The sequence below is a fragment of the Fundulus heteroclitus genome, chromosome 7 (genome assembly GCF_011125445.2).
Source record: "Fundulus heteroclitus isolate FHET01 chromosome 7, MU-UCD_Fhet_4.1, whole genome shotgun sequence".
Taxonomy (NCBI): domain Eukaryota; kingdom Metazoa; phylum Chordata; class Actinopteri; order Cyprinodontiformes; family Fundulidae; genus Fundulus; species Fundulus heteroclitus.
In genome coordinates, this window is record NC_046367.1 from 25,144,366 (window position 1) to 25,158,819 (window position 14,454).

Here is a 14,454-nt window from a genome sequence, read left to right on the forward strand (position 1 = left end):
CAGATTATATTTAACCCATCGATTTCCACATTTTTATCCGGTATAAATTTAAGAAACAAAGTAACTGTAATGCCAATAAAATTAGCGGCAAGCATACCGGCGGAAATGAAACGTGGTTCCAGAACAAGGAAGCTTTCTTTATGTGATGCTCTGATTTTACACATAAGTGGATTTCTAAGCTGCTTTAGTTTAGTTTCCTGTTTTAAACCTATTTTGCTGTGTTCTTGCAGAACTCCAGACGCCTTTCAGGAAATTGGAGAGAGGTAGCTGTCTGCACCTATTACCATAAAAACAGTCTAATTAGCTTAATGGCACTAGCTCCAGCTGCTGCATTTGTCCATCTTATCTGTGGAATGGAAGAGTTTCTCTGCATGTGTTTTGGTGGTTTGTGTTTTTTTTTTTTTTTTTCTCCAAAGGAGCCGTGTCTTGGTGTGTTGAGGCGTGAATATAATGCCGCGCTTCAGCAGTTCCCCTCCCCGTTGACTGCTGAAACTAATTACGTGTGCAATGCAGGTTTTGGTGTAAACGATTTTTAACCGCACGTCAGAGTGATGGATGGTAGCTTGACTGAGCTTTATGATGTATGTTTATTTAAGAGTGCAGCGCGGGTCCTTCTCTGTCAGCACAGGTCATGCCAATCCTTCAAGGGGGCTCGTGTGTTTTTTTTTTTTTTGTTTTTTTTTTTTGCATCAGGGCGATTTGAATTTCTCTCTGGTAGTATTGTTGTCGTGAACGCTGCCAGACGAGGTGTAATGTCAGCTGAAGTTTTATAATGGTCATTTGTTTTGCGTTGTATTGGTTCTGTCAGGTTATGGTAATGGGACGTTTCCCTAATCCATCAAAATCCATGTGAGCAATAGTAATGGCATGTTAGGAAAAGATGTTTCTACCTAAACACGGATCCGCTAGAGGACAAAGAAGCAGGTAAAACCTGATGCTAACGATGGAAATGACGACCTTTTCATGAAAACACTATTTATTTGATTTATGTAACAATGTCATGCTGTAAGTTTGAGTACAACACCAGTGCCTTATGACTGTTACAAGACCTAAGCATGTCACATGAGGCAATGTTGCCAACTGTGTAATTTCATTTAAAAACAGCGGGGATTTTTTGTTGTTGTTTCTTCTAGAACCTGCGAGAAGCTCAGGTGTTCAGCCTGGTGGCGGAGCGCCGCAGGAAGTTCCAGGAAATGATCAACAGGAACAGCACCGAAGCCGCTCAGGTCGTCAGGCCCAAGAGCTCCTCGACTCGCTGGGTCTCGCCAGGCACGCCCCCCCAGCTGGTGACCGAGATCCTGGAGATCCGCGAAAGCATGCTGTCCCTCCTCGTCAAGCTGCACCAGAAGATGTCGTCCAAGCAGAACTCCCTGTCGGCTTCCTGGTTGGACGAACCGGACACGAGCCGCCACGCTCACGGGGACGGGATTACTGCCATCGAGCGGATCCTCACCAAGGCGGCCGCGCGCAGCTGCCAAATCAAGCGCAGCATCCAGGACATCTGCGGAAAGGTGTGTCCCCCGGTGCCACCGAAGAAGAACAGTCCCTCTGACAAGAAAGCAATGGACAAAGAAGAAAGGTAACGTCACTGTAGTTTTTGTGCCGAATAAGATTTTCAAAAATAAGAATTTGCGAATGTTTCATATCATCTCATTCGTATTTCAATATTGCTCATCATCTCCTTGACGTTGTGTATTAACTAGAGATGCTCTAATCAGGGATTTTGTAATTTCCAATCATATGCAAAGCCTGTACATGCCAATTCCTATTTCTCTTGAAGATTTATAAATAATATAGTTAATTTTTTCTAGATAAACCGAAAATTTAAACTTCATTCATTCTGTTAAAAATAAAACAATCTTTTTTTTATTATTATTTTTTTTGTCATCAGAAATACCCCAAGCATACAGAGGGTTTTTTATGCATCACTGAAATCTATAGGATATGTGCTCCGAGAAAAAGAAAATTAAATCTTAAATCTTTGATTTGTTTTAAAGATGAATTTTTTCCTAAGTTTTTTTGTTCTTCTTCTTTTCTTCACTTCCCTCATTAAAAAAATGACCGTTTGGAAGCGATATTTGATTGCCTATCACATTTCAAGTGTCATACATTCACATCCTGCATATCAGTAACACATTTGGCCAGATGAGTGGACTCTTTCCTACACTAACTCCTACACCTGATGTCGTTTTTTTGTGTGTGGCAGTTTTCAGCATTACTTTCACAACTATATGTTGGTTGAAACTGTGCATGCCTAATACCAGAGCACATGTGAGAGGGAGCAGTCTGGGCTGAATGGCTCTACAGTAAAACAGGACTTCAATTGTTTCAAAAACAAGATCCTTTGGAGTTTACTTTTTAGAAGTTAGCATGTTTGGTCAGCTTAATGTGGTCAGCAGTACTTAAGCCTATTTCCTGTTGGATGAATTGACGCTTAACTTTTGAGAGTTTCCAAAAGGCAGGGAAACCTCCAAATACAGGACGTTCTACAGAAGACAGAATTACAAGGACGGACTACAAGGCCCACTTAAAAATCCTTACATTTATTATAATCCAGTGCGCCTTATATAGGATCACCGTTGTGCTTACTGACCGATTTTATGTGGTACAATGTGCTCAAAAATCTGTTAAAATGTTTAAGCATGACTTTGGTTAGCAATGAAGCCGCTCCACTCAATGGATATTCAGAGCATTACGGTACACTGTGTCACTACCTGATCGGACCTGAGCTGTCTACAGGAATGCCTGACTGTAATGTCTAAAATAGACGCGCATTAATGTAAGGCAGCCTGTGCCCGGAGTACGTGCTAGCAACAATAAGCCTAGTAAGTTAATATGAAAGTTTTTATTTTGGCCTTATGTTAGAAACATCCAACTACTCTGTCCTCCCGACAGAGACGGACAGCTCTCTCTCAGTAGAGAGTGGTGTACGGGGGAGGGGCGGAGTGATATTACACACTTGGGAAGAATATGTAGTGCGCCTTATGGTCTGAAAAATACGGTACCTGAGAGTTGAAGCTCAGAGCTGGGAACGGTATCACAGTCAACTCTCAGCGCATCACCTTCAGTCTGAAAACAATAGGATTCTCTCAAGCCTATGAAAATATTTTTTCCTCTTCTTGCATTTAAACAAAAGGAACAATTTGTGTTCCTACTCCAGCGACCATACTTGTATTTTAACTTGGAACTCTTAAAATCCAACAGGAAGAGAAAGTGGAACGAATGCTTAGCGAAATGCTGGCACTCCTCGAGAGAAAATAGTTTCTTCTCTAAAATGATCTTTCAGCTGTTTCGTTTCCTCTGACTTCTTTTATAAACACAGTCTTCCCTCAGTAAGAACTTGCATAACGCAGAGCTTGGTATGACGCGTTCGCTGATCGGAAAAACAATCTGATTTTCAGTTCCGTTCATCCGTCTATCTCTGGTGTTGATGTAATTTATCTAGGCATAAATTACTGTGTAACATGAGACAGAACTGTGACGTCATTGTGTCCTCTGGTCCGTCACCATGCGCTCGTCTTTAATTAATTACAACAAAAACAATTTGGACTCGGTCAGAATACAGGGAGCTGAAAGATGGCTTCCACTGTTGAACAAAAATTATTTATGTTTTAATTGTTTTAGGATGGCCATCAAAATGTGGTCCTCTTCTGAAACGTTGAAGGGTTTTGTTTTTTTCTCCTTGGAATCAGCCTGTAGTCTGCGTGTCTCGTTGTTAATGATGATAGAAGGGGCTCTAACAAGCTTGTAACAACCTCCCTTTGACGCTAGTTTCTGCCCACAGACAAACAAACCACTGGTAAATTTTCTGTCTTTTACATAAAGTTGGTCCGTTTCCAATGCGACCTTCACTGGCGTTCAAAACCGCTACGCCATTATTCAATCTGATTGTTTGTGGCCTTTTAGTCATTAGTGGGGAATTATGCAACTATCACTCTCCTGTCAGCATTTGTTTCTGTCTCCTCATTAGACTTCACTTGCAAACTCTCCTCGCGCTCTAAAGCCGTAGAGGCTTAGCTCACCTGGTTTATTAGTTAATCATTGGCCGTTATGACTTTGATGTAAAAAAGTATTTCGCCCTCATGTTGTGGGGGATCAGGGAAACATTTCCTGCTAAAGCAATGACTGACTTTAGGTTACTCTGATACAACTTTGTAAAGCTTTGTGGAATGTGATAAACACCCTGGAGTTAAGAAATAATTTTTTTTTTTACAAATATTTTACATATTTTATTGTTTTTTTTTTTTCTACAATGAATTATTCAGACACCCAATCATACTCATTGAATGAATTATTGTAAAGTTACCCTTAAGAGATTTGCTAATTAATAATATAATTACAGGGTGTAAAATTGGGATTCAATTTGTACTGATACTTCTCTGTTTCAGGCGTCAGAGGGCCCGAGAGAGGCAACAGAAACTTTTGGCTGAGTTTGCTTCGAGGCAGAAGAGTTTCATGGAAACAGCCATGGATGTTGGTAAGTCACATTCTTGGCTCTGGTTATTTTGAGTTATAGCTTCAAAATGGTAACCTGACTCCGCTAGATGGATTTGCTCCGCATATCCATCTGGAAACCTTCCGTTGAAGTAATTTTGGGAGGGGGCGTAAATACTGGTTAGCTGGTGGCCTATGCTGGTGATAGACGGGCCAAATAAACCAATCAGATCAACGAAGCATATGACATACTAACAGCGACGACCAAAACACAACCACAAGCTCGGGAGAAGAGCAAAAACATCTTTTCCTCTGAGAAAAGCCTCCAGAGCAGTGTTTTGCTCTTCTTCCAGTGAAGAAATACTCTGTAAACTTGCTCGATAGCCACGCTAACGCTAGTTTCATCGGCTGAAGCCGCCATGTTCTTTAGACTGAACTGTCGCGCTTCCCGTTGCGTCACACCTCAACCCGCCTCAAAGCCAACGCTGATTGACGTTCGTTTGGTGAACGGCTCCAAATTTTCTTTAACGGAAAGTAGCCAGACTGATCTGCGAGTGAAACATTGAAAGCTCGCGAGATCAGGATGGTCTATATATATATATATATATATATATATATAATATATATATATATATATATATATATATATATATATAGATATAGATATATATAGATATAGATATATATATATATATATATAGATATAGATATTTAAAAAAGAAGATAACTTTGTTCTCCATCACCTTTTGAGATGAAGATTTGTCCGTGATATCTGGCTAGAACACAGTTACAACGTACACAGTTAAAAAAAACTGTGTAGATGAACTTGCGTGAACTATATTATATTTGTTGAAGCATTTAACCCTGTATTATTGGGAGGGAGAGGGGGGCATTGACACATTTAGCTTAGAGAATATATTTCTGCTGTAGACCTTGAAGTAAAGTGCCTTTGCTTACACCTATCATTGTTCAGACTTTTTTTTTTTTTTTTTTTTTTTTATTATCCCCTGGTGCAAGGTGAGAGTGGATTGGGTCGGCACATATGGTCTCTGGGGGCTCTTTAGCAGAAATGTGACGTGTGGAAAGACTATTTGTGCCAGTTGGCAGTAAGGGCAAGCGAGATCAAAGCCCTAATAGCGGACTGGACTCTAAGGGACCAGCTTGACACAGCATGGTTAGCAGCTGAATAATGGCTGCTGTGGTTAGTTGCTCCATTCTTGCAGATCTGTGCTGTCCCGTTTGTCTGCACGTTTACTGCAGTGCTGTTACTAGTGGTTATATTTCCTGAGCATGGTAGGATTTGGTTCACTTGTAGTAAAAAAAGAAACGGGGTAGATCTGAGATGAAGTGTGTTATTAGGACACAGTTAGCTGTGACATGTACACTACCAGTCAAAGGTCTGGACTCACCTTCATCATTCAGTGGCTTTTCGTTATTTTATGACTTTCTACATTGCAGATACATAGTGAAGACATCAAAATTGTGACTCAATCGTATATATACATTAGTCTTGTGTGTTTTAGCTTCTTCTAAATACTCCTCCCTTTTTTTGATTACTGCTTTGGTCGCTCTTAGCCTTCTCTCAATGAGCTTCATGAGGTTTGTCACCTGAAATGGTTTTCCAGCTGCCTTCAAGGCGTTCCCAGAGGTAGTAATAAAAATCAAGACAAAATGAATAAGAAGGTGAGTCCAAACCTCTGACTGGTAGTGTAGTTTGACTTTATTTCTTTATGATATGAAACTGACTGGAGACTTTGAATCTGAACAACAACACAGAAATAAGATAAGTTTAAAACGCTGCCCCTAAAAAAAAAAAAAAATTGTGAGTTGATTTAACTTTTCCAGAGCACCTCGCTACAGAGCAAATGTGCCAGGAACACTTCAGTACCCAGGCCAGTTCTTTTTTTTATTACAGAAATACTTTCTAGGAAAAAATAGGAAAAACACAAGAAAAAAGTTTATATTCCTTCTCTTAACCTGTCGTGTATCTAATAAGCAACATTCTTGCTTGCCTGACCGCCTAGTCATTGTATTAAAGCAAAACCAGAAGAAATATGTAAGGGGAAAATACTTTTTCACAACACTGTAGTCTTGGCTGTCATTTTTTCATTTTTTTTTTTGCAAAAGTAGTTACTTAAGATCCGTTTAACTTTTACAGATTTTGGGGTTCGTATAGTTTCTGAGTTAATCTTTCTGTAGGTGTTGTTGCCGCTGCACCCGTGTTTTCAGTTGCATGCGTGTGTTTATGGTTCACGTACGCTCTCAGGAGGCCCCCGTGTGTTTCGGATGGCCCGCGGCTAAAGCTGCAGCCTTGACATCCAGTTCAAACGGTTTTCATTTCCCCAGGAACACGGTGACCTCTCCTGACAACACGTTCCCCCCCGAAACGCAATAAATCAATTTCCAGCACAGCTTGACATTTCTGCACAGTGTTTACTGCTCATTTTTGAACAGATTCCTTACCGTTTTAAACTAATTTCACACCAGTAATTAATTTCCACTGCCGCACCAAGCAGGCTGAATGAGCCAGGAGTGGTTTCCACGTCAGCTGATTGCGTTGGGGTTAAAAAAGCTGCAACAGCAGTCGATAGTCGCTTTTGTTTTGTTCTTAAGCGTTATGAACCGTACAGTTTGAATTAAAGATTATCTCTTGATGATGTACATTACCTCAGCATTATATTTTTGCTCTCTTTGGTTAAAGGTCAGCGATCACTCTAACTGCATCTACTCATGATATTCAGCTTATCTGAATTTGTATTAAATAAAGACAATAAGATTTAACACCTGTTGGTAAAATATGAACTGTTCATAGCCTTGTATTAAAACTTTCCCTGGAGTATCCCTTTTCTAAACTTTTAGTTCTCTTGCAGAGATTTAGTGATTAAATATTATAGATCTGCTGGAGGCTGTTTAGTCCTGATCTTTAGTATGTCTGGAAAAACCGAGCCGGGCTTCTGCTTCATCAGTTTCAAGCCATTTGTCTTTACGGTTTCTTCACTCTGCAATAAAGTTTCACCAGTGTTTTTACAAACGTTTCAATATCTTCTGGTTTATTTTTCCACCATTAAATGTGTTCCACTCTCACTTCCAATAAACAGGAATGTGGTTATCCAGAGTGAAAGATGATTTTTACTGTATATGCCAGTTTATCTGTAACATATAGCCTTTTTCCCCTCTTGTGCAAAAAGAAGCAATATCTAAAACTATTGGGTATTTCAATGAAAATAAGACTTTTTTGGACTTCCTTCTTTACCTGCTGTCCACCCCATGATCAATTTTCTCATTGCACCTTATTCTCCCAGGGAATATAGTCCTCTAGATCATGCGACAGCATTCAGATTCGTATTTGTCCATCTGATTTCAAAGTTAATTTAGGACATTTATCGTGCAGAACATCAGCACCAGGAACTTGGGAAAACATTCAATTTATTCCAGTGCAACACTCATACTGTCCACCATGATATTGGGCCAACAATTATATTTTAATATGGTCCACAACTTTTGCTGATTTTCGTTTAATATTTATTAATTGGGAAGGTAATAGTCAATGGTATGTTGAACAGAAAAAAGTATTATAGCGTGCTGATCTACGCAGAGGAAAGCGTTATGGATGTCATCGCTTCTGAAGCCTCTCCCAGTTAGGATGCCTAATACACAAATTTGATTTGCTTCTCTTGGCACTTGACAAGGTAAATGGGTTTCAAATCAGACCTAATTATGTATAATCCAGCTTACTATCATGATAGTAAAATGCTATCATGTAGTTGGAGTCAAGTTCAGTCTTAATTGTAAGATAATAGTCATTCACAAGTTGAAGCATCAGTAGTTAGCCTTAAATTACATATGTTTTTTTTTTACAAAATATTCAGTCTTGTCTAACAGTTTAATAGCTGCTTCAGCCGGTACTGTTCTTATATGAAGATTATTAATCATAGAATATTTTATGTGAAAGTGTTGCACAAAGAAGTTGTTCCCAATGTCTTATATTTCCATTCTTTTTTTCTTTTTGTCCAGAATCTCCCGAGACCGAAGCAGCTATGGATTTAGGACCATCTGAAGTGATGGAGTCTGAGGTTCTGTATGACTGTGTGATCTGTGGTCAGAGCGGACCGTCCACCGAGGACCGGCCAACGGGATTAGTGGTTCTGCTCCAGGCATCCTCAGGTGTTGCATTCGGCCACATCGTTCCCATGTTGACCCAACCTGTTTTTTTCTTAGGAACATTATCCATCACTCTAAAGCTCTCTATTTCCACTTGTAGTGCTTCTGATTGAGAAATGTTGGAGCACCATTTGAAACAACATTTAACTGAAAGACGCTTGTATTTGTGATTGACATGGGTGCACTCTGATCGCTCTTTCCTCCAGTTCTTGGACACCGATGCAAAAGCAAACAACCAAAGCAGCTTCCAACGAGCGACGAAGAGCACATATATCTTGCAGACACATGCGGTGTTGCTCATGATGTCAGACTCACGCTGATGCAACAGTTCTTCAAAGATGTATGTGTCTCACAAAAGATTTTGCCTAATGTCTTAGGTTGAGATTAGATAAATAAATCCCCTCCAAAAGAGCTTTCCTGAGTTACACTGTCTAATAGCAATATACATTTCTGGTTAAAAGGCTAAATTTGGCAGATTGACTTATTTACTTCTGATTATAGCCAAAGTCATTTGCCTTTTTCAAATACTTTTCCAAGCAGTGATAAGTCAGAGAATACATATAAAACATAAACCATCTGTTCATGCACAAATTTGAAATGTACAAAAATCCTTTTTTAAATGTTTGAATGAAACAAATAAGTAGGTTTATCAGTACACATTTATCTGTGATAGTTTCCATGACACTGAGGAGCTCAGTTCACTTCTGTGCTTCTGCAACCTCGCAGGATATTTGCATGTTCTAATAGATGTGTTTTTTCTTTTGTGAACTCTGCAGAGTTCATGTTTGCAGTCTGTGTCAATAGGCTGGGATGGAGGAGTCTATGTCCAGACCTGTGGACACACTTTGCATATAGATTGCCATAAATCTTACATGGAGTCTCTGAGGGTAAGAAAAGCCTGACCTTATGAAATGATCGCCTTACTGGTAGAAGCTAGACGACGTTCCTATGGGGATTAACCCATTAGACCATTAGCCAAATGCCTTTAAAAATTTTTTTGTTTGATGTTATAATCTTTACCTTTTTTTTTCCATTTAATCCGTAAGAATTGCCTGTTAGCGCTGTCCTTGAACATATTTGTCTTTTAAAATGTTCATTGTGTAAGTTTAAGTCCGTTTTGATTCCCTTAGTTGAAAAGTTTATTTCTGTTTGAGTTCTTTGCCTTTTTTAATATTCGTTACGTTTTTCCACAGAATGACCAGGTCCTCCAGGGTTTCTCTGTAGACAAGGGTGAATTTACCTGCCCGCTGTGCCGGCAGTTTGCCAATAGTGTCCTCCCATGCCGTCCTGGGCGTGGCACAGATGCGAGCGGATGGCACACTCCCACGAACAAAGCGGCACGTGTTCTTGTGAAGGAGGTGGAGGATCTACAGGAGAAACTCGGCCTTTTCCCAGTGAGTTTTAACTTCAGTTTAGTGATGCACAATATTACGGGCCAGCGTTGGTCTATTCGTAACATATCGGTATCGGCCCGATAAGTAAAACTGAGGTCTGGAGGCCATTTGCAGACCCTGGACTGATTTTGTGCAGCTCCCAATTGCAACTAAAAAGTGATTTGGCCCACAAACAGGGGTAGTTGATGCAGATGGATCATTTTTGTTTTTAATTAGAGTCAATTTTTTACAGAGAAATTAAAATCTTTTTGCAATTGAAAATCTTAGGTACAACACAAAGTATTCATCTTTTAATCATCACACCCTTTGCATTCTATTTAATTTCATAGCTAAACGGACCCCACTCAAAATTAGGCTTTGGAGCACAAAAATCTGTTTTTTACTACCAGTAACGAAAATGCCTAAATACAGCAAGTCTTTTCAAAGAAAGAGTGACCCAAATCCTGTTTTAATGCTAAGAATAGACAAAAAATTAATACATTTTTTTCTGATTGAGATGGTCATCCATTTTGCAAAACAACTTGGAAACTGGATGACTATCTTTTTATAAGGTAAATGTGCAAAACACTTTTTAAGTTTTAGACCTACAATGATTTCGGCATCCCTTTCCTACAAGAAATCTGACTCATTTGTTTAATTAAAATATTGCATGGTCATATTTTGTGGAGCAAGTAAAAAAAATCCCAATACAATTATACGGTAATAATTTTTTTTAAATGTTTTTTTTTAACCCTCAAAAAAACTTTGACTTTCCAATATTGACCCACGTGACAAAAAGTTTGCACACCCTTGCAGTAATTGTTTGCTACATTGTATAATTGTCCATAGTTTTGAATTAAAGTAAAACCTTGACATGTTTAGGAGATGCTTAATGCTCATTCTCTCTCCTGCAATACAAAATCTCCTTTCCTTGATGAAATTACCCTAACAATACATTTTTTTATAGTCTTTTTAGTCATTTATTTCATGCTCTATTCTATGTATTTGAACCTATTACTTTCCTGTTCTCTTAGACGGAGTCCAATTTGAGCAAAGAGATGGAGTTAGTAATCAAAGACATCAAGAACACCACGCAGAAAAAATACATGGACTATGGCAAAAACCCCGGATCCCCGGATAACGATTTCCTCTTCATGTATTCAGTAGCAAGGTAAGAGCAGAGTCCCTTAACTCTTCAACACGAGCAGTGTTGTTATTCACAAATGATTCTGTCTCTCCTGTGTTAACTGAGTTTGAAGGCACTTTGTCGTTTTATAAAAAAGAAAAACATTATTTACTTGTTGCATGTGGAGAAGTACACGCTCGCGTAGGTGAATGTGACGTACTGGGGACCTCTTCCACATGTTTAGCGCTGAGCCAGGAGCCTCTCTTCAGTTTTGTGATAAAGCGTCAAAAACAAACCCTCCCTCACGGCTCACCGTTGTCACACATGTGGTTTACTTGTCATGACTTTCCATCATCGGGGTAGATCACGGTGCTCTGTGTTGCTCAAAGGGTAATCAAAGGGGCGTGGCACGTAACTCGCCAGCATTCATGCGAGCAAACATCCATGAAATCTATAGTTGGCATTTCTTCAGTACTCTTCTTTTCAAAACCGTGATTGAGGGTTGGCTGCTTTTCAGGGTCCTTTTTTTTACCGTCGCCCTAAATGCATGCAGTGCTTCAACTACTGGCAAAGTTGTTGTGCATCTGTCTCAGCCTCTGCAGTAGATTCTTCTGAACAACTTATCTCCCAAATTAAACAGCGCTTTATTGGTTTTCTGGACAGTGTGCTACCTTTTCCACACCAACCATCCCTCCAAAACCTGATAGCCCTTTGTCCTGTATGTCAGGGGTAGCAGTGCAGACTCTCTCTTGTGGATTTTGCACTTCATCGTCTGACATTTGTCAGAAACTAGACTTTATGGAAGCACATAGATGGTATTCATTTTCTTACACTGCAAAAGGGAACTAAAAGTAAGTACAATTTTCTTGAAATTTGTTTATTTTTCCTTGATTTGAGCAGCTAAATAAGACCATTTGCCAATGGAATAAGATTTTTGCACTTAAGATAAGAACAATTCATCTCCTTCATATTATTTCAAGTACAGGATATCTAATCTATTTTATATCTAATGTATTTTATAAAGGCCTGACTGGGGACTGGGGTTGGAAATTAGCCTATAGGCTAGAAACCTTTTATGCAACACATCTACACATTTTGTTATGGCTCTGCCTATTACAATTATGAATGTAATAATGTGCGCTGCATTGTCCCTGACAAATAAACTAATAAAAAAAAAAAAAAATCATCTTATTTTAGGGGTAAAAATACTCATTCCATTGGTAAAAAGCCTTATTTAGCTGCTCAAATCAAGGAAAAATATACTAATTTCAAGAAGATTTTGCTTACTTTCAGTTCCCTTTTTGCAGTGTATGACCGTCATTTGGATGTTTATCAGTTTCAGTTTTTCCCCACTAAGCTTTGCCGTCTTGCCATGTGTGCTGGTACGATGAAAACCATCTCACATGGCTCTTACCATGAGGAGATAAATGGAGGATTTTGCAGAACGCGTGTATTTGAGGTCTGTGTCGTTTCTGATGCGCTCCCATCCTGTCTGTTGCATTTATACCGAGATCAGGGGGATGGAGTTTACTGTGCTGCTGTCCGGTGTCGAATTTGTTTTTCTGTTAAAGAATCAGCTGACCATAACTGAATGAAATGTCAAAGCATCGATCAGTGAACCCCAGGGGTTCAGGCGATTGTTAGAAAAGTGAATTAGAAAGTAGCTCAGGTGGTGTAAGTTCAACAAGCCACCATCCTGAGGTGAGTTAACCGCTTCAGTGGTGTTGCATGAGAGTAAGTGTTGCTATTGCTGCAATATTTGAGACACGGTCACGGTTTACACTGGGTGCGTACGCCGCGATGCTTATGTCGCAGAAACCTTCTCACGTGTGCAGAAAAGTCCATGCCACCCCGACTTAGCTGTTCATCAACTTGTCTGTGCTATAGTGTTAAACGCACAGCAAGGTGATGCGTGAGCATTTTTTTCCCCCCCTTATGGCATCATGCTTTCCAAGGCTGCCGAATAGAAAGGCAGACACACAGGATCATGACGGTGGTAGAAGAGCGGCCTTGGATTTTTAACGGTGGTAGAAATGCTGACGTGACGGCACCGTCGTGTTGCTTTCTTTGTATTCCCATCAACATGGACAATCGACTTGATAGAAATAAACTGCCCATGTATCCTTTTGATTTGGTTTGATGGGGGTAAATGATAGCTCTTGAAGGTTAGGCCAATAAACTCACCCTTTTAAAAAGCCGATTCATCTGTTTTTCCTATCGCTTTGCTTTTGTAGGTTCCTCCTAAAATAATACTTTATTTGAGTATGTGTGCTGTGACTCAGTCTCAATGGCTGGTCTTTGTCTTAAAAGGTCATCCTCCAGCAACACTTCACACATTTTATACACTTGAGCTCACCAGTAGCAGATGAGCTGAGGAGAGTAAATGCCATCAGTCTATCTTATTTGGTTGTTAAGGTCCGGTTTTAACACTTTGCAACCATGCAAACAACATGGCAGGCTCTTCTTGTCATTATTTTAAAAGGGATCTTTCATTTAAAATGTGTTATATGTTTCTAGCTGATGTGTCATTTATGTATATTTGATCTATTTCATTTAAACCTAATCTGCAGATTGTTATAGAGTGCATTCAGGTCTTTATTGCCTCTCTTGACTGCCGTATTTTTCAGACTGTAAGGCGCACCCTGAATTTACGTGTCTGTGTGTCTTTGTCCACATATAAGACACACTGGATTATAAGGTGCGAGTGTGTAATATCACTCCGCCCCTCCGGTAGGGTGACCAGATTTCCTCGATTTCCGGTGACAGAGCCCATTTTGGATGACCTGTCCCGGGCAAAAGCGTTCCCTGGCACTTTTATTTGGACGACTCTTATTTTGGGATTACTTCCGGAAATGAACAGGATGTTTTCCTGCTTATTCCCTGCCAAACAGGAGTGTATACGTGTCTGAAATTAGAACTTCAATCTAATTTAGCCGTTGTGTCGCGTTATGCTTCTGGTGTACATTTATTGACTGATTTAATATAAAAAGCCAACCGAAGCGTAGGACGCACGTCCGGTGTGTTTCCTCCTGAACACAGTTCTCTCCATAGAGAGAGAGCTGTCCGTCTCTGTTGGGAGGACAGAGTAGCTGGACTACACTGTCCTGTTTCTAACATAAGGCCAAAATAAACTGAACTTTTATATTGAATTAACTTACTAGGTTTATTGTTGCTAACACGTACTCCGGGCGCAGGCTGCTTTACATTTATACACTTCTAGTTTAGACATTACATTCAGGCAGTGTTGTAGACAGCTCTGGGGTCCGATCAGGTAGTGACGCAGTGTACCGTAATGCTCTGAATATCCATTGAGGGGTGCGCTTCGTTGCTAACCAAAGCCATACTTACACATTTAAACAG

The 14,454-nt window shown here is 39.8% G+C and overlaps 1 protein-coding gene across 2 annotated transcripts in view; it reads left to right on the plus strand.

Moving 5' to 3' along the window:
* The window catches only part of ubr3 (ubiquitin protein ligase E3 component n-recognin 3), a 58,004-nt gene that overhangs the window by 24,892 nt on the left and 18,658 nt on the right, over positions 1-14,454 (plus strand). The window contains exons 23-30 of one of the 2 annotated variants that reach the window (XM_036139270.1): positions 231-263; positions 1,134-1,579; positions 4,389-4,477; positions 8,449-8,598; positions 8,802-8,935; positions 9,372-9,482; positions 9,789-9,989; positions 11,003-11,139. In XM_036139270.1, the coding sequence (XP_035995163.1) occupies positions 231-263; positions 1,134-1,579; positions 4,389-4,477; positions 8,449-8,598; positions 8,802-8,935; positions 9,372-9,482; positions 9,789-9,989; positions 11,003-11,139 (1,301 nt within the window). The remainder of the gene's footprint in view (positions 1-230; positions 264-1,133; positions 1,580-4,388; positions 4,478-8,448; positions 8,599-8,801; positions 8,936-9,371; positions 9,483-9,788; positions 9,990-11,002; positions 11,140-14,454) is intronic. The other variant, XM_036139271.1, reaches the window with a different exon arrangement.